Source organism: Thermobia domestica, chromosome 2 (genome assembly GCF_964235325.1).
Source record: "Thermobia domestica chromosome 2, izTheDome1.hap1.1, whole genome shotgun sequence".
Taxonomy (NCBI): domain Eukaryota; kingdom Metazoa; phylum Arthropoda; class Insecta; order Zygentoma; family Lepismatidae; genus Thermobia; species Thermobia domestica.
In genome coordinates this window covers 281868977-281889676 of record NC_137455.1, presented here as the reverse complement: position 1 = coordinate 281889676, position 20700 = coordinate 281868977, and the positions used below count along the sequence as shown (strand labels likewise).

General features: G+C 34.0%; 1 protein-coding gene across 3 annotated transcripts in view; it reads left to right on the top strand.

Moving 5' to 3' along the window:
* LOC145678532 (uncharacterized) overlaps positions 1-19512 on the top strand; it is a 537693-nt gene extending 518181 nt beyond the window's left edge. For all 3 annotated transcript variants that reach the window (XM_081748781.1, XM_081748782.1, XM_081748780.1), the window contains one exon: positions 16667-19512. In XM_081748781.1, coding sequence (XP_081604907.1) covers positions 16667-16830 — 164 coding nt within the window. In that variant the 3' untranslated portion in view covers positions 16831-19512. The remainder of the gene's footprint in view (positions 1-16666) is intronic.
* The last annotated feature ends 1188 nt before the right edge of the window (positions 19513-20700 follow it).

Below are 20700 nucleotides of genomic sequence, written 5' to 3'. Positions count from 1 at the left end.
GGGAAATAATGTACGATATGTGGATGTTTTGAAAGCTCAAATTAATGTTAAAAATCAGCTAATACTCATTAAATGAAAGTATTACCGTGAATAAACACTAACATACTGATTTGCGATTTCAAAGTTCCTCAGTTGAGGATGTTACAGAATGGTAAGTAGGTCGTCTTCAAATTATTACTTTTAAATAATCACATAATTAGAAGCATTGCGGATAATTACAGATCACTATATTTCTCACAGAGTCCGTAAAGAATTATACATTAGTAAATTCCACTCCTCACGTAAAATTAGCATTTGTAGTTAGCGTTAATTTTATTCAGTTAGGTAATCACATGAGCACTAATGCCTGGTAGAAGTGAATTATCTCAACTGTAAGCAACACAAAAACTTAATTTACAACTCGTTAAGACTAGAAGCACGTACCGTTCAAAACAATTATGAAATGTAGTAGAAAGCAATAGATTCAAGAAAAGAGTGTTCGAATAGCCTGTAAAGGTATTTAAGTTGAACCAGACAAACGCGAGCATTCTTCTGCAAAATTGTGAATTTCGGTTTTGCATCACTTTCTAAATGATTCGATTGATTTAAATCTTTTTTACAATGCCTTCATATCCGGCAATGAAAAACTTCATAACCATTAGTGGTCAGATTAAGAAAAATCTAGAACAGCACGAATGTTGGAATAATCACCGAAAAATCACTTCTTCCACAGAAATTAATGAAGCTAGGTGACACCTAAATTTATGTAATCTTTGTGCGTGGGTTTAGCCCAGAGATGCAAATAAGCAACAAAATTCTATTAGCCCAAGAAAAAAACTACTAGTCCACATCCCTCAATAGAAAATATTTACTTACCTTCGGTATGATATTAAATACTCGCCCGCACCGATGAACCACGGGCGAGTGGTTATTTGCATCACTGGTTTAGCAATTTGCTCTAACTTTTGTCTTTTGAAAAACTGCCACCCTAGCAGCAAACGCAGTAAACTCAACAGTGAGAAACAGTACGCTAGTCAATTGGTAACATTGACCCTAAATAGTAATTGGTCGCTTTGCCGAGCATTTGCTAACTAAACTCAATATTGCCAACTTAACCTTGACGAAAGGAGCAAATTAAAGATTGGCAATGCGAAGTTGAAACTGTTGGATAAATGATGATAAATTGATTGATTAACTTACACTTCAAGAAGTATTGGCCCAACGTATTTTTTAAACTGTATTTTGCAATTACCAATCCTCAACTATGTCGACTATTAACCTACATAAAGTTTACCAAATATGCTGCTAGTGTTAATGATTCTCCACCACTTTTATGACATAAATTAGAATACCTGAACATTTCGTATTATTGGGATATCCAGTGAACTCGGTTATGTACTGGAATTCAAAAATATGATTCCTAAAGATGGGATATATCATAGCATGCATAAGAGAGTTATTTTAAAAGTAATAACAGTTAATATTATAGCTACAAGAATAAGACTATGAAAAACTATACCTCATGCGGTATCTGAACAGCAGAAACAATCGTTGGCAGTCGTGTACATAGATCGAGTTCTGCTGTACTTCTAAGTAAAACAAAAACAGTGGGTCGAGACTATTCTTATGGTTTGCAGCGTAAAAATCAAGTTCCCCAGCCAGAACATATGTAAACTACGCTCTTATTGCCCTGTAACAGCAAATAGCAGGTCTTTGCAGGCACAATACGTTCCAATAATGATTAAATTTATAGTCAACAATTGTCAGTGACAAAAACTGTTCAGATCCAAAATCACCATGGTAAGACTACTGTTGTTTCATGAAGTTGGAGTCACATCATATTCATGCCAGATCTGGAACTATAAAAGTGTGCCGGAAAGTGATTCCCTCTGAATTGGAAACTAAATTTTTATTCGGTAAATTTAAAACCTTTTGGTAAATCTTGACTATTCGACAAAATATAGTGTTACATATTAAATTAAAACTATTAAAATTTAAAACTTCTATAAGATGCTACAAGATTATTATAATTTCTTCTTCGGATTTCGAAGCAGTGTATTTTTCATGGTGACACACCAGGCGCAGCATCAGAGCGGCACAGTTACAAAATGTAAGAAACAAAAGCTTTTCTAGTGTATGAAGTGTTCAACTCCTATTGCAATGAAGCTTGAATTCAGAAGAGGAAACTAAAAGAAACTATCAAGTCACCAGAGCACGTGGAACAATTAATGTAAGGATGTGGAGCACAAAACCTCCTCAAGCAAAAGTGTAGGATAACAGGATTCTCCGAAAAAATGTCTTTTATGGAATTTCACATACAAAATTGTATGAAGAAGCCTGTGACTAACTGTTATCTGGATATGTTGTAGTTGTTTCCACAATTGATGCTGATTCCAAACATTTGGTCTTCCAACAGCATGGGGGAACTTCTGCATCTCTTGATCGGATATGCTGTTCAGAATGACTTAAATCTGTTTGTATGGTCTCACAGGTCTCCTGATCTAACTCTGTATGATTTGTTTCGTTTGGTACCCTAAGATTCGTAATATCTTTCACTGCCAACAGCACTAATAAAGCTCAGGAAAGATATGGTCACTGTCATGATGACCATTGAAAGGAGAATGCTACTAAACGTACGGTTCGAATTCAACTATTGCTTGGGTGTGCCATATGGCCAGCAGGACACGTAGAGATTTGAGTGTTGCTTCTTTACATGCATGAACCATTTTTATACATAAGATATATCGGAAAATAACAGTATCTCAAAGTCCAATGAATCATTTGTAATAGACCAGTACTATTATATACAGAACAGAGTCAGGATGGGTGACTTGGAACGGACTAATGTTTTTAAGGTTTTCTTGCTTTATAGTTTGAGTTGAAAAGGAGCGCTTATACGCAAAGGTGGATGATAGTTTTACTTTTCGCAAATTTGTTTTGACTATTGAATATGTGTGAGAGATACAGTAAAGCAATTTGGAAACTAATATGAATGCGAAGAGCTTAAAAGTGGTCTGATATAATTTTTATAGCTTCATATTTAAGGTTTATATACAACACAAATTTCGCAAAACTCATCAACTTATTTCAACATATACTAGGAAGTATTATGTTACTTGTCGAAGAATAATCTGCATGTAGCTCCCATCTATTGGTATAGAAAGAAATTTACAGAATTTGAGCTACAGCGGTAACTTGGAACGATCAAAATGTGGTAACTCAGAACATGTTTATTAAGGTAAAAAACGCAGATTTGCTAAAATGCTTGTTTCTTTCTTGGATTTAGAAATACGGGGACGTAATACGTGCTAATACATACAAATTAATGGAGTCAGGAAACGTTAAAGGAACTTTTGTTACAAATTAGCAGCGGACTTCTATTCCTCTCAGGAGTATCTATACATTCCTCTGTTTCTAAGGGAACTTTATATAGATATTTAAAACGAAAATGAGTTGAATATTTAAAAGATAGATTAATGAATGAAGGATGAAGATCATTTGTATTTAATTTAACAATTTTCTTCACTTTTATTAATTAAGTAAATAGCTTTCAATTTCTTAATAAGGACATTATCCAATACCAAAATGTCATTAAGTGTTATAAATTACTCTAACCCACTCTGTACTTAATTAGAAAATATTTCTATGAATTGATCTAGATTCCTTATTGAATTATTAATTTATAATCAGGAAAGAATAGGTAAAACAGTTCCAATTATTCCAAGTTAAACTGTGAGAAATATTAAGAAAAAGATGATCAAATGTTATAATATATTAAAGAAATAATTAAGCCCATTTCTAACTGCGTTTTAATTAATTTGATAGTAAGAGATATCACAATGAGCAAACTTACAAAATTAAATACTTAAAATTGATCAGAATAAAATTAAATCCTAAGCTCTTAAAAGTTGTAAGCGAAAAAAGTTTTTATTGAGATGATATAAGGAGTATGATATAAGGAGTTATTGAGATGATATAAGGATATACCATCATCCGGCACCTCGCAGTATTCATTTACTTTAGTAAACTTGAATTTTATTCGGAAAATAGCTTATTTCTAGAAAGAAAATAATGATTAAGTTCAATAAAATTAGTGTTCTCACAGAGACGCAACTAGGCTAGTTGTCGCCCTGGACAAGAACTCGCCTAAGCGCCCCCCCCCCCCCCGAACAACCAAACCAAAACGCTCCTCGACTATACCTGATATTGGCATCACACAGCAATTCTACTATTGCATTTTTTCTTCAAGTGGTAAAGCTTGATTTCAAAATTGCAGTAAAACATTTAATTTTTAGTAGCGTACAAGATAATACACCAAACTAATTATTATTTGATTGCCAAATAATATGAGAGTAGCATGCTTGACATATTCTTAAATGTTTCTGGAATTATTTTCTATATCGGGATGTGCGTATGTGTGGAATAAATCAACTATATTTTGCTTTAGAATAGAATATTTAGTTATGACAAACAGTCAAGCTGCTGTCTCGAGTATTATATTCGGACATTTTACAAATCTCTTAAATCGATGTAAGTTAAATAAAAACACAAAGAGCTGGAACTAAAATTTAAGTTTGCAGGCTCTTTTGGCTGCAAAGGTTTTTACAGTGTTCTTAAAAGCTAGCTTTGGAGCTAACTTATGCTCTGTAGATATGATCCTAAGGTTGGTGAGTCATTGTTGTCCTGTTTCTGAAGTAACAATTATGATGTTTAGTTTGCTAAAAACTTCTTGCCTTGTCTTATAGTAAAAATAAATATTTGCCCAGTTTTGCGCCTCCCAATCCGGCGCCAGGGATCAAAGCCCTTTTTGTTCCCCCTTAGTTACGTCACTGGTTGCGCAATTCACTTTCCTATTAAAACTATCACACGAGGAAGAAGTTAACCAAACAGCACTATATTTGCCGTGTTTGTAGCATATATCACAGGAATGGCACACGCAAGGGGACTTCGGAATTTAAACACCCCTTGAGCAAGATTTTGTGAAAAATAAACATTTACCGTATTAAGGATATGTATACAAATAACTGAAATTATGTAAACTTGGAACCTTGAACTCCCTCCTTTGATGAACTTCTGTGTGCGTCATTGGACGTCAGTGACATGATTAGGGAGCTGCGCATTGCGAAAACTAGTCGCGTCCCTACTAACAGTTCGAGAACAGAACAGAGCTGCAGTTACCTAGTGAAAATATGTGTCTTTAATGTTAGTGTGCCTCGTCTAGCAAGTTTTAGCTTCGATTACAGAAGAACTGTGGGACATGTAATCTTTGCATATCCTATACAAAATCTGTGTCCGTGTTTAACAAAATACAGCCAAAGTGATCCAGATATGGAACCAGTGGTTCTAGGCAAGAGGAATACACAACATCAAGAATTTCAAAGGTTTCATCACATCATCACCAGAAAGATCACACACCCTATGACATGACTATGGCTGATCATACAGCCACATCACGAACATTCGCATGTGAATTCGGGAGTATTGAACAGTGGCTAACGTCTGCGCATACTTATTGATGACGTTTGAAGTGTTGTGGCACCTTTTTATAGTGTTCACTGCTACGGCTCCATTTGACTGTTCATTATAACGTTCTAAGACTAGAATGGTGCTAATAACGTCCTACATTGCTTTGTAAGTTCGCCATCTTGGTTTTAATTTTTCTATCCAATGATCAATAGTATACTAAACTAAAGCATTGTATTAGGTTTATATAGTAGGCGTGCCTTAAAATATCAAAAGTGACACCTAATCTCTAGGTCCCATTATAAAGTGATTGTTTTTGCAAAAAAAAAAAAAAAAAAAAAAAGTGCTTGTTTTTGCAAAAAAAAAAGTGATTCTGTTCCTCTTTTTGCAATAAATGGTACATAAACGAGAAAGAGAACAACATCGTAAACTTCAGCTATTACTTGTAGTGATCAATGATACGCATCATACCCCGAAAGTAGCTCCCTAGAAGGAATCTAGGTTTCTAAAGAAATTCGAAAGTTACACGTAGTTTCCCATAACTCCATTATGAATGTTGTTGGTATTTTACTTTCTTTTACTATAAAGATTATTTTTCCTCGAAAATTAATGTGCTGAGTAACTCCAAATACGTATGTGACAGCATCAGAGTTTTGAGAAAATACCTGATCAAATGTTTAACGGAGTCCTTTAAAAACGTTTGCTTGCTTAGTTTACATATAATTCATTTTTTAAAAAATTAAAAGGTGTGAAATTTTGACGCCAGATAACAAATCACATACGTTGCTACACAAAATGATAATGCAAATCATCAAATAATGTTCTTCTAAATCAAAGAAATCAATGGTGCTTTTACAATAATATAGTCGTGTGATCCAATATGTATATTTTGATTGGCGTCTTTAAAATTTGTTTTCGTTTCGAAGAGTTTAACGTACTTGTATGTCATTTTTTTCTTTTTTTAAAAAAATGTTTTTGGGGTATCTTCTTGTGATAAATACGATAAATCTATTTTGAGAAATGCGAGAATTACAGAACGATAAGCTTGCTTACGCCGCTTAAATCTTGACAAAGGTAATCTGTACAAGTTTAGAATCCAAGATAGAAAAAGTACTACCAGGTGACTAGTTTGGACTTAGAAAGAAACCAGGAACAAGAGAAGTAAAACTTGCATTGAGAGAATTGCTGGAAGAAAGAACTCGAGTGGAAAGAGCAACTTATATAGTACTTGTGGACTTGGAAAAAGCGTTTCATATTAGAAAATGGAATAAAATGTTCAAACTTCTGAATGAAGCAGGAATAAACTTTATAAGGAGCGAAGAATAATATATAACGTGTACAAAGAACAGATTGCAACAATTAAGGTAGAAGGAGAGGAGAAGCAGCAATTCAGAAAGGTGTTAGAGAGGGATGCTCATTGTAAAAAAGATAAAAAAAAAATATTTAATCTCTGCATTGGAGAAGCAATAAAAGAAATCAAGGACATTCATACCATAGGAATAATTGTTCATGGACAGAAAATACACACGCTTAGATTTACGGACGATATTGTAATGTTGGTAGACAGTGAGAGATATAAAAGTATGGAAAAGTTATTTAGCAGCAAATTCAACATGAAGATTTAAAATGGTTATGAGATGCACTAGACAACAAACAAGAAAAATGAAGATTACTCATCTGGTGAAAGAATTGGAGGAATTCTGTTACTTAGGGAGTAAAACAATCAGGAATAACAGGTGCAAACAAAATGTAAGGTCCAGAATAGATCAGGCGAAGAAGTCACTTGAAGAAAAACAGAAGCTTCTACTGGAAGCATCGGCATAAAACTGAAGAAATGTCTGATGAAAGCATATATGTGGTATATTGTATGGATGTGAAACATGGGCACTAGGAGAGAAAGAAAAACGGAGAATGAGAGCCTTTGAAATGTGATATTATTGAAGCATGATGAAAATTAGGAGGACGGACAAGGTATCAAATGACAGAGTATTGAAAAAGGTAGGAGAGAAAAAGAATGCATTGAAGGATATTTCCAAAAGACGAAAGAGGATGATTGGATATATTATGAGACATGGAGGAATCACGTTAGTAGCTGTGGAGAGAATTGCAGAAAGAAAACTACCTTGAGGAAGGCCACGATTGAAATATGTAGAGACCAAATAATACAAGATATAAGGAAGAAAAGATATAAAGCAATGAAAAATCTGCTGCAGGACAGGCAAGGGTGGAACGTTGCGTCAAGCAATCGAGAGATTGCTTACCTGAGATGATGTTGATCTAACGAGGATACAGAGGAGATATTTTTAAATACAAAGCGATCGAAGTAAGCCACCGTTTAAGAAAAACTTAGTCGATACTTTATAACTTACAAATTACATTCAAGACTCTTGTTTTTCAGTTCAATACGAATGTCGATTATCTTCGTTCGATACACACTCCAGATACTAAATGGCTTACACCACTGATTCACGTCATCGTCCATTCATTTTATTATGTTGGCTTTTTTTATTATTATTGGTTGGATGGTTGATTTCGAGTTTAGCATCTCCTTCAACATCGATACTATAAATGATACATGGACCTAAGCGTTAACGTGGGAATCGAACCCGGTTCTCCAGTACCGAAGCTGCGTACGCTAACCGTGTGGCAATGAGGGAGTTCTTTGTGTTTTTATTGTTTGTTGTCAATTTCAATGCTACATTCGTATACATTGTGCGGCTCGAGTGTGCAGTCATAGAAGCCGAACTCAAGTCATGTACACAGAACAACGGTCGCCAAAACCACTGTTATGTGTAAAAATCATTCTTTTTAACACACTTTTCTTATGTAGATATTCGTTGATGGAGATCCGTCTGTTATAAATTTTATTCAACTTCTAAGTAATCTCAATATATTAATGAGAGTAAACTTGTGTTCATATATCATTAAGGGAATAAGTTACTTAGCGAGCTTGGAAATTCAAAAAGAGAATAAGATTTCTAGAATTGTGAGTCATACAATGTCATTTGTATTGCGTCAATTATATATAATTCAGAATTTTAAAATTGCAACAATTGAATCTGTGATCGTACGAAGGTAGATCGAAGAAGCAAATGTTTTTCAAAGGAACTCGTGGAGAAGCTAGTGATTGATCAAGTAACAAGACCGTATGGAATGACTGATATATGTACAGTATAGGACTACATGACATTCATTGCATTTAAATAACTATTGTCTTAAATTATTTATAGCATCGGAAAAGTTTAAAATATAGTAATACCTTGAAATATAAACTCAATCTGTTCCAGAACTCCGTTCGAGTTCCAAGACAGTTATTTTTTTCTTTAAATAGTACAATCTGAATTAATCCGTTCCTGATTCCCATGAACTCGAAATTTCAAAATGATTTTAACAGTAAATATAATGGATTTTATGGTAAAATATTAACAAATAATAGGTAATAACATCTGAATAAAAATAAAGTTTTTAGTGATTATAGCGAATACACTAAATTCTTATTATATACATACAAACACAGAAAATAGAAAAAAGCATAAAATTAGGAGCGAAAACCATACGAAATACTTTCACTATAGCTTCCAAAAACAATGAACATCAAAGTATGTAAGTGGCCCAAGTACAGGGGAAACTTACGCACTTAACACATATGAAAAATATGCTGGGCTTTCGGATTCCAAAGCAGCGTTCGTATTCCGGCGCAATTTTTTTTTTTTTTTTCGTATTCCAAGTTTTCGAACTCTATGGCGTTCGGAGTTATAAGTAATAATTATACATATTACAATATAATTATTGTTGCTGCTGTAACGTAAGCACATGTAGCCATATCTACTTCCACTGTAAATATGTAGTGGGCAAATACGGGAGATTATTTTTGGCATATAGCCCATGTTTTATTTGAATCCAAATCTAAGTAATTATTTTGAAAATTCATAACTACTTTCACCGAAACATGAAATGGGAACAAATATAGTAAAGCATGAATAAAAGAACAAGACAAAGTAAGGAGGAGGCACGATATGATAGACCTATCACCTTTGATACGATTTCAAGCTATGTGACTTTGAGGCAGACAACGGTATGTCCATTGGTTTTCTAGGAGTTATTTTGTTTTCCCTAATGCGACGTGTGTTCAAAAAGTATCGAACTTCTGGTTGGCAAAAATTCACTTACTAATTTGGAAATCCGAAACACTAATCCCCTTCAAAGTAATTTCCTTGGTAATGCACATACTTTTTCCAGCGCTCTCGCCATTTTGTTGGAAACACTTCTGGAACGCAGTTTTTGGAATAGTGACAACCGTGCCGTCACATACCGCATGATGTCTTCTCTTGACTCAAACCGGGCCCCTTTTAGTGACAATTTCAGCTTGGGAAATAACCAAAATTTACACAGAACTATGTCGACTGAGAAGGGAGCCTAACAACTAGTGCTCTCAACGGGTCGGGTCGGGTCGGGTTGAAGATCCCGAATTGACTGACCCCACCGATTGACCCGACCCGACAACCCGACCTGAGCTGACCCGATTGACCCGATCTGACAACCCTACCAGAATAACACGACCCGACAACCCGACCCGAGCTGACCCGACCCGAGTAGCCTGACCGGACCGACCCGACCCGACAACCCGACCCGTTTGAGAGCACTATGGTCACGACACTGGGTGAACGCCAAAATGCACTCCCATTGGGAATTAAACCCGGACCACGTGTACCGAAGTCTTACACGTTAACCACTAGCAAGATCAAGCGGGGGGTTTGTATATGCATCTTAATGAATATTTGGCACTTTTGAGGTTTGGTTATTTCTTTTTATAACTGATACCAATGTCCGACGTGGGAGAAATTTATTTATTTATTTATTTTCTGCTTTAGTTCTATGTGACGAAATTTTTCTTTAAGGTCAGTGTGCACACCTGCTCGGATGGCAGGGGGTCCTCTCGGATGGCAGTAGCAAGAGTCTCTTGGCGGAGACAAAAGGAAATAGTTTAACTACAATGATAAGGGTTGAGAACGGGAGAACACCTGTGATTTTTTCCTACCCTTCAACTTTCATTCCAAAATAGGTTCTTATGATTCCGGGACCCGCGCCGCTTTGATTTTTCTTTCTCGGTAATTAAAACGTATTTTACAGTATATATAGTTGCAAGTAAGAAGATACATAATATGAATTTTGTAATTTAAAATTTAAAAATACAGTATGATAATTAATTATAAAATACTAATTTTATTTCATCACTTTCAGCCCAACAAATGAAATTCAAACAATTCGCACCCTGGGTCTTGGTCATCAATACTGCGTCTTATTCTTTGTCTTGCACAGTCAAGTCTTTTTCCTGCATTTCGTAGTCTTGGTGGTCTTTCATGCTATACAAGAGCCAAGAATGCTCGCCTCATCGGTACAAATGAAGACCAAGTTTGATTTTAATTATGGTCTTTCATACTATACGGAAAGCAAGAAAATATGCTCATCGCTACTTGGTGATCACCAAAACAAGGCCAAGAGCAAGATTACTATGCACTTCGTCTTGCATATCCAATCTTTTATGTTCTTGTATCGATGTTCTTGGGCTTGGTGAAAAAAAAAATGAAATATTCAGTTTAAGGTCTCTCGATTCTGCACCGAGGCTAAAGGATATGATGGCCATGAGAAATGAATGAAATGGTGGATTGAAGAAAGTGGGAGGAAACAGGAGAACCCCGGGAAAACCCACTACACGGCGTTTCTCCACCACAAAGCCCATTTAGCACAAGCTGGGATCGAACCATGGACACCATGCACCAGAGATGAATTCTCTACCACTGAGCCACCGCGGCCCTGCTTGGGCTTGGTTGTCCATATCTAATCTTTCTTTTGGCCTTGCATAAACAACTTCTAGTTTTGTTCTAGATCCAGACTCTATATTGGCGTAGATATTAATATTACAGTCGATTGGTAAAATCAATCTTCCACATTTAAGAATTAAAGTACACACAAGTACAAAAATAAGCATTTACCATAAAAACACTAGCTGCAAGTGTTCAAAATAGATTTATGCGTTCTATAAAATCAATTGAAAATTGCTATTTTTAATTAGGCAGCTAGTGAAAAACAGCAGCTTTCGACTCTAGCCGCGTTTAAGCTCAACCTAAACTCAGTTGACCAAAGTGAACTGACCCGACTGACCCGACCCGAGCTGACCCGATTGATCCGACCCGATAACCCGATCCGAGCTGACCCGATTGACCCAACCCGTTTGAGAGCACTATTAACAACACACAGGAATGTTGTATTTGGCGATGAAAGCCTGAATCGAATTTCGCGAACATTCTCCTCATGCACAAATTCTCGTTCAAAATTGAATGTACCGATCCGATTGAATGGTTTCCGTTTGGGTATCGCCTAGCTTTTGTCAAAATTTGATGCAATATCGCTGCTCAAATTTTTGTCATTTTACCAAAAACTGGAATCCGACGACCGCTCACTACACGTCTTCACTCGTTGGCCGCCCGCCAGCGACTGACGCCTTCTCCGGGCGGGAAAATAAACTCACGACTGCGTATGAGTATCCCCTCTACATCTACACTGAAGAAAGTCTCACGCGGTTCATTGGTTTACGCGGGAAAAATAAGCTTCGATACTTTTTTAACACACCTTGTATTTTCATGCAACAAATTCTTCCATATGTTATTCTTCGGCTAATCATCTGTCTCTTTTAGCCTAAAGTGCGTAATTCTACAGTAAAGATTGAATTTCATTTCATTTACCTAAACAACCTCTCACTTATTACTGGTTTATTTCCATGAAACCTTTAATTTAAAAATTATACATACGAGGCACTAATAAAGATTACATATATATGGGTATTTGTGTTTTAAGGCATATATCGAAAGTTTCTCCAAGTTTAGGATGACCAGATTTAAAAATAAAGAATGGTTAAAACAACGTAAAGATGACGTAAGATTAGAAAGTGAAAGAAATGCCATTTTTAAACAGGTTAGGGGCACGAAACATATTAACCGTAGAGTACTAACACGGGTGAAAATTCACCCATGGAAAATTTGAAATCGCTGTCAGTAGATGACGTAGGCGTCGCAGGTGTCTGAACTTCCAGATATGCTCCCCTGCTTTACTGTGATTTGTGTTGACAAGCGTACCGGCCGCGTTCTATGCACCTGCTATTCTGTGTATAAGCGATGTGGGTGAAAATGCACCCGTGTTTGTACTGACGGAAGTTATAGATTTGATTAGTTTATATAGTATTTTTATTTTTTTTTTCTATAGTGGTATGGTATGCAATTTGTATTAAAGTATTTATTTAGAATTTTAAAAAATTCAAAAATTGACATTGGATCGCGTGAAAAGAAAAATCTTATTTTACCAAGAAAACATTTAATGCAAAATTTACCTTTTACGATCTCTCACATCTCACATATAATTTTATATATTATTGCATACTAATTATGTTAAAAATTTTTACATAGTATCTTTATTATGTTTTCAATAGTATTGTGTGCAATTCTGGATTAAAGTATTTATTTAGAATTTTTAATTTAAAAAAAAATGACATTGGAACGCATCAAAAAAAAATCTTATTTGGTCAAGAAAACATTTAATACAAAATTTACTTTTTACGATAAAAATATGTCATAAGAACTATATTATCTTACAGATTCGTCACACATTGAAAATCTTAGCTTTTTCCAACTATGCACCAAAAAATTATGTGGGTGAAAATTCATCCGTGTTACTATCTATAGAGTACTAACATGTCTTAATACATGTTAGTACACTACGGTTAATTGGTGCGAGATTAAAGTCTTAGCGCGGGAACAAAGGACGTTAATAAGAAACTGGAAGGAGACCAGATTTATCGGGAAAGATCAGAGCTGTGTTATGAATTGGAATGCAGGACTTAAAATTGATGAACAGTGGGACAAGTTATTGAAAAGACTTAATTTGCAGCTTAGTTTTCTGCTGGATCAGGGAGAGAAAAGGATTTATGGTGTTTAGTTTCAGTTTTGTCAATTTTTGTCATGATTGGCTAAGTCAGTTCTGACCTGCTAATCAGCGTTCAGAGCAAGTTTCTCGGATCCTATTATATTTATATGCAACTTCCTCTTGTTTTTACAGTATCTGATTAAGTCAATGTGTTACACAGTTATTACTTTAAAATAAACTCTGCTTTGTTCGGTGATATATATTTCTAGTTTAAACAATAAAGAACATGACACTCGGCAAACATATAATTTGACAAGTTACTTAGGTATAATCATTGTTAAATCGTTACCTATCCCAGTGAGAATGAACTAACCTTCTACCAACGAAAGGTTATCTAATATCGAAACCAGTGGCGTATTTAGGGGGTGGATGTCGGGCTCAAGTCCTCCTGAAGTAAATTTATTATATGCAAAACTTCATTAAAATTTGTCGGCACCCAAAAGGAAAGGTATAAGTACTTATTCACGTGTTGTACATAGTTCCTCCCGAAATAAAATCCTAAATACGCCAATGATCGAAACATTAGATTTACTACGGAGATACCTGTAGAAAAAGTAGAGACTATTTCACACAATTTCGAAATCTTTCTAAACGAAGACTCAGCTATGGGGCTTAAAAACATGTTAAAATGATGCTAAACTACGTAACTGCAAGCCAAAGACTTTTTTTTTTTAAGAAACATTTTGCATCCCGTTTATACTTTTTTCGGATCACCGGACGACCGTTTAGGAAAAAAGGGATAATTCCGTTAAAAACAGAACATCTGGTCACCCTATCCTAGCTCCAAAGTTAAAAGAGACAATTTCGTTTCAAGTTAATTCGAATTAGTAAAGAAGAATTTGCTCTTTCAAAACCTATTCTGTAAAATTAGATAACTAAGTGACAGAGCAATGACAAAGGTGTTGCAAATCTTAAACAATCTGAGTTTGTGATGGTTAACAACGTATCCATGGGTTTTCTAATAGTTCCTTCTATTCCCTGCCACTCTTTTCGTTCCTCGAATTCTTTTATCCTCATTCATTTGCATATTGTCCTTCAGAGAATTGCTATGGCACTTTTATGTGCATATCTAAGTACTAAGTACATGAAGTATTTAATGTACTCAATACTTTAAAGTACTAGGCTGATAATTTCCAAATGTCCGGAGTATGAAGTGGATGCATGCTTTTATAAGTGAAAACCACGACAAAGAATGAGATGGAGAAAAGTAATAGAATGAACTAAGGAGGTGATGGTAGTGTATGTTTACTCATGGATTCACCAGTAGTATGCATGCAAAACTATCAACTATGCTATCGATGCCTTAGTTTACCTGTCACCATTCTCGTTTGTTATCGTCAGGTTCCCTTCCTACTCCTTCCTCTCTCCGTATGAATTTCTAAGAAAAAGAGCAGCAAACTGTGACGCCACAATGCAACCACTTAGAAATTACTGTACCAGACCTAAAACTCTCAACTTACTTTATTTACTTTTTCCGTTATCATGAATATTGACTTTAACCTAAACTTCTGCGCTTACTTTATTTACTTTTTTCCTTACCATGAATACTGACTTTAACCTCAAATTCTGCACTTACTTTATTTACTTTTTCTGTTGCCATGAACATTGACTTCAACCTCAAATTCTGAACTTACTTTATTTAATTTTTCCGTTACTATGAACATTGACTTTAAGCTCAAATTCTGAACTTACTTTATTTACTTTTCCCGTTACCATGAACATTGACTTTAACCTCAAATTCTGAACTTACTTTATTTACTTTTTCCGTTACCATGAACATTGACTTTAACCTCAAATTCTGAACTTACTTTATTTACTTTTCCCGTTACCATGAACATTGACTTCAACCTCAAATTCTGAATATTTTTATTTACTTTTTCCGTTATCATGAATACTGACTTTAACCTGAAATTCTTAACTTACTTTATTTACTTTTTCCGTTACCATGAACATTGACTTTAAATTAGCCAATACACTAATACTATAGGTAGGCTTTAGTATTATCTTCGAATATTTTACAAACTAAAAATATAGAAAAAAATTTAAAGCAGGAATTTTCGTTCGTTTAGTCAAAGTATGCATCCATAAAATTGTATCTAGTATTTGTAGATTGAATAGTAAAAGTATTTGTATTTATTAGTGTAATTTTGTAATTTTTCCGCAAACCGTTTCACCAATGAATATAGGCTCAAATTACTTGATTTATTAAAGAAAATATGTAGACACACAAAAGTACTCCTAGTAATTCACATTTCAAAAGTTATTTAAAAGACTATTATTAAAGTTGAATCATGCATCATTTTTAGCATAATTCAGACCAATTTTGACAGCACTACTATATTTATAGAAACTGTAAAAGTTAGAAATATAGCACAGTTAAAGGTATTTGGCACTACTGTTCTTGAAGAACTAAATAAGTATTTAAATTGTAAATATTTTTTTACATCATGATCGCTTTTTTTTCACTATGTTCCTCTTTGCCAAGCTTAATTTTGGTAAATTGAAGAAGTTGTTTTAACACGAGATATTTTGTACTATAGAATAAATTATTCTGTACTAGAGATACATCGAGCAGCATAATTTTACATTTTCATATTTGTCTACTACTGTAATTTTTATATGAAGAGTTTCGGGGTGGTAGAGTTCTATGTCATTTTCAGTAAATTTTAAGATATCAAATAATTTGTCTTTAACAGAGTACTATAAATCAGAAAATGAAACATAATTACTTATCATGCAGATTGAGTAAAGAGAGAAATATCTTTAAAAAAGGATAACAAGTGTATTAAATAGAAATTGCTGTGAAATTTTACCCTCGCTTATTCGATACTCCAGTTTTTTTCTTTAATTAGATAGTAATACACCACCCCATTAGCTTCACTGAATCTATGTGATAGTTCTCATTAATAGCATCATTGGTTGGTGCCTTTGTTCTACATTGTTATTTATGCTTTACTATATTTGACGTTTTTTTTTTCTCTTAAACTAACTCAGTATCTTACAGTGATACAGAATAACTGATACCATAAATTGATTTATTATCTTTTGTATTTCTGGAAAACTTATATACTTAAAATACATTTCTTTTCCTTTGAGAATTAGTAATTGCAAAATAGTTAAGTAATAAGTCTAAGTATTTTCACTTTCAGATAAATTGTGTGGTAGAAGGTTGATTTTGTTTTTACCGTTCTTTGTCACCAAATAACTTTTTTTTTCGCTAAGTTCCTTTTTCTTTCTGTTTTCGTAGGCTCTCGCGCTGGTTCTCGACGAGGTAGCAGGGCCAGCAATGTGTCACAAACATCAGTGAAGACTCCATCACCTAGGACATCTCCGACCAAGCCCGTTGCCAATTCCACCAACCCAGGCTCGTCCGAGAATGTCACCATTGAAATGAACAATCAGAAGGTGTAAAACGAAGATGTCGATAATCACAGAAGAGAAAGAGAAGAAGTCAGAAGAAGAGGAAAATGCGCTGTTGCTGTGTTTCTTTGCTGCACTCTTCACGGGTGATCTATATAATATTGTTACTGATGTGGGACCAGACCCGCTGCGCAGTGTCGTGTCCATTTCCTGCCAGTATTGTTTATGCCATTAGTTGAAACTCCAGAGCAAAAATATGTTCTTTTTTTCAGTTATATTTTTTCATGTATCCTGTATTTGAAAGCAAATAGCCGTCTCTCCATATATGGTTCAACTAATACTGCAAAGGAAAATACAACAGTAGTGTGTAAGAAAATGTTTTATCCTGGTCTCCAAAACTTTAGACAATGCTTGCTTAATAACCTTACTTGTTTTGTGCTGCAGATTGTGTCAACAAACAGTAAACCCTTTTCTATAATTAACACTTACATTTAAAGAAAACAACAAAACGAAAATAGAAATAATTAAAAACAAGTGAACTATGGGAATTCCAGAAGATCCGAAGCAACAAACTTTTTACATTTGTCAATGAATTTAGTGATGTAGATATTAAGAATTTTAACTTTCTTCTCGTCCTAAGAATTCAGTACATATATAATAAGAATTTGAAGGAGAAAATCAAAAAATATTATTATTCATACACACACATATATAGAGAATGATATCAGTAGTTGTTAGCTTATAACACATTGTAATCACAAATCCATTATCTTTTAAGAAAGAACAAAGTAAAATAACTGTAGCTCTGACATTATAATTTTACCCATATGCTATGGTTTCATTTAAAAATGAAAAGATGATCATAAATATTAGTATTATTACTATTAATGAAGATAGTTATTTAGAAATAAAATATTTGACAGAACGAGACATCGAGATGCAGCTAAAAAAAATATTATTTCAACAGCAGCTGGAGTCTTTTAAAAAGTGCCGTGTGTTTTTTCGATATAGACTGTACGAAGAAAAACATATTGCACTATATTAGATATATAAATATAACAACTAAAAAAGAGGAGTGTACACCAGCCCTCCAATGGCAGTATACAAGATCACACTTACCGATCTCTCTGTATCTCCAACGTGAATAAAGCAACATTTATCTTTTTTTAGCCGTCTACTGTAGATCAAAAGTCAATTTTCTACTCAAAGGTTGGAGGTAACAAAGAGTTTGATAAGCCATAAAAATACATATACATACATATATCATGTCCGCCTTATTTAAGTTCATTTCTGTATTAACGTTATTGTTTATTTTAATTTTACTCATACATATAAATCGTAAACATATATGCTATTCTGTGCCTCTACTGTGAATCAGGCTGTATTCTTTTTACCTTTGATCTACTAACGTATGATGTTTGTATTACCAATGATCGAAGAAGGTACCTAGGGTTGTGTAAAGACACTATGTAATAGATAAATAGAAGTAGAAATAGATTATTAAACATAGATATACTCTAGAAGACGAAATGACATATGCGAGGAAAAAATAATGTATAGAATTTTTTCATGCGTCATTATGCCATATCTATTCTGCATGTCATAAGGTTTATGAATTTAGCACATTTTTTTAAAGAAACCAAAAGAAGAAAAAAGATATATGATACAGTATTTCATCATTTGTAGAGTTGCTTTTGATGTTATGCTCGGAGAAAATAGGGGAAGGTTTTCTCCATAGCATCAACATCGAAAAGGAATGAAAAAAAAAAAAGATTAAGAATGCAAGGAACGTGAAATATTTCTAGTCTTTAGGAATTAACTACCTTTCATTATTAGGAACGTGTGTTCATACCATTGTCAACCTTAAGGTTCTATACTGTGAGTGTTATAGTTATCACGTGTGTATATTATAGTTTAGTAATATCATATATACATATATATACAACATATTGTATAATATTACCAAGTCTTCTAATTCTAATTATCCCAGACCGCTCAATACTATAATAACTATTTAAATGTAGCTTTTTTTTCACTAGTTACGAAGGCTGAAAATAATGTGATCAAATATTTATCGAAACAAAAGAAAAGAAGCCAAACTAAACTAACCCACGCTTTTATTCTGTGTGATGATAACATATATATACATATATATCGATCAATCGAAACAGCATGGCCTTGAATCAAAGGGGAAGTGCTTCAAGGCCAGCTGAGTTTTTTCCATTTATGCATCGTTTTTTCGCATCTTTTAACTAAAACAAAAACCAGTGACAATAGCTCTTTTACTATTGCCACTAGATTTTGCTAGTATATATATATAACCATCATCTTTTTTCACTATTGTTAACTCCAACAATACAATTTTTCCTTGTGCTGATGACTACGACATTTTTGGTATATTTCTATCACTTTGTAGAATATATAATGTATCTTTTTTACTTCGGTTATCTGTTGTGAACTACTTAACTATTTTAAATATATATATATAAACATAGAGCAGCCTTCTAGTGGGAACTCCTAAAATATAACAGTACAAATACTTTGTGAAGAAAAGATATCAAATTAGATGGTTTTGGTATGAATTCACACAAAAAGATGGTTTTGGTAAGACAACGGACCAGCATTTTAATTATTGGGCCACTGTGATATTCTAGGATTGACCGTTTAAATGTATTCAAAAAGAAAAAATTGCATGTATTAATTATTTACTTTTAATAAAAATTGTACCATGAACATCAGTGCTATTTCATTGTACTTTTTTCATTTATATGAGGAAAGAAACTAAATGGTGATATTGAAAACCAATATCTTTTTTGGATCAAAAGATCCAATATCTTTCAATTAAAAATTTGCTTATGTGCCTTATATCTGTAGAACTACATATAGTATATCCAAACCCAAACTATCACTTAACTCAGTATGATGTGCTTATTCCGTAGAAAATACGAAACTCGATTTAAGGGCCGTTCAAAAATGTCGTGCCCCCTGATCCAAAAATCGCACCCTGGCCAAGATCGCAATTTTTGATCCATTTTTTATCATTTCTAAAATTCTTGTTAGTGGAATAGTTTAGATCATGAAAGAGTAACTGTACTTAATAAGGTTCTAAAAAGAATCGAGAATTTCAAGCACACACGATCAATTTGCGTGAATCTCTTCGAAAATGATTGGATAATTGAATTCAAACCATGAAAATTAATGTATTTTGTTTAGAACCCTTCTTACTACCCAATTTTAAAGTGTACCTTCTTCTCTTCCCTTGTTTTGAAGTGAATCATATAGTATAAATGTCTTGTAGTTATGGTGCAAACAATTCAGGGGTATAAAAGCAAAACCTGCTAAGTCCCAATTTCGACAAATTGAGTTTTTATTGCCGTTTATAGCTCGTTGGGAAGCGAATCAAATTGCAAAACGTTGATTACTAAATCTTAATATTTCCCATTTAAATTAATTGATAAATTTGATCTTTAGAAGTAAAATCTGTTTTATACATGCGTAAGTTTCTCTTATTTTAAAGCAAAGAATACTACATCCACCAACCAATCACAATGAACGGATTGAGCATGTTTTGCTTCTGAATGCGCTTAGGACTATTTTTAGTATTCACTGTGGCTACTTCAGTGCAAGTTGAAACAGGCACTACAATATTGAGTCAGTCTGTGTACAAAATTGGTGCTGTAAACATGAATGTGATAAGACAGAGTATTGTTTCCTCGTCCAGAGTAAAAGTACCAAATACGGAAGCTTGGAAACGAACAACGGAAAAAACGAAAGTAAGACACGTTTCCATTATACTGTGAATGGTGGAGGGATACCGACTCAACGACATTCACAATCATAAAAACTTTAGTATTGAATGTTGCTGTCTAGTATTAATGCGGCTTATTTCTGTTGAAAATAATGGAAAATCAAATCTTGTGT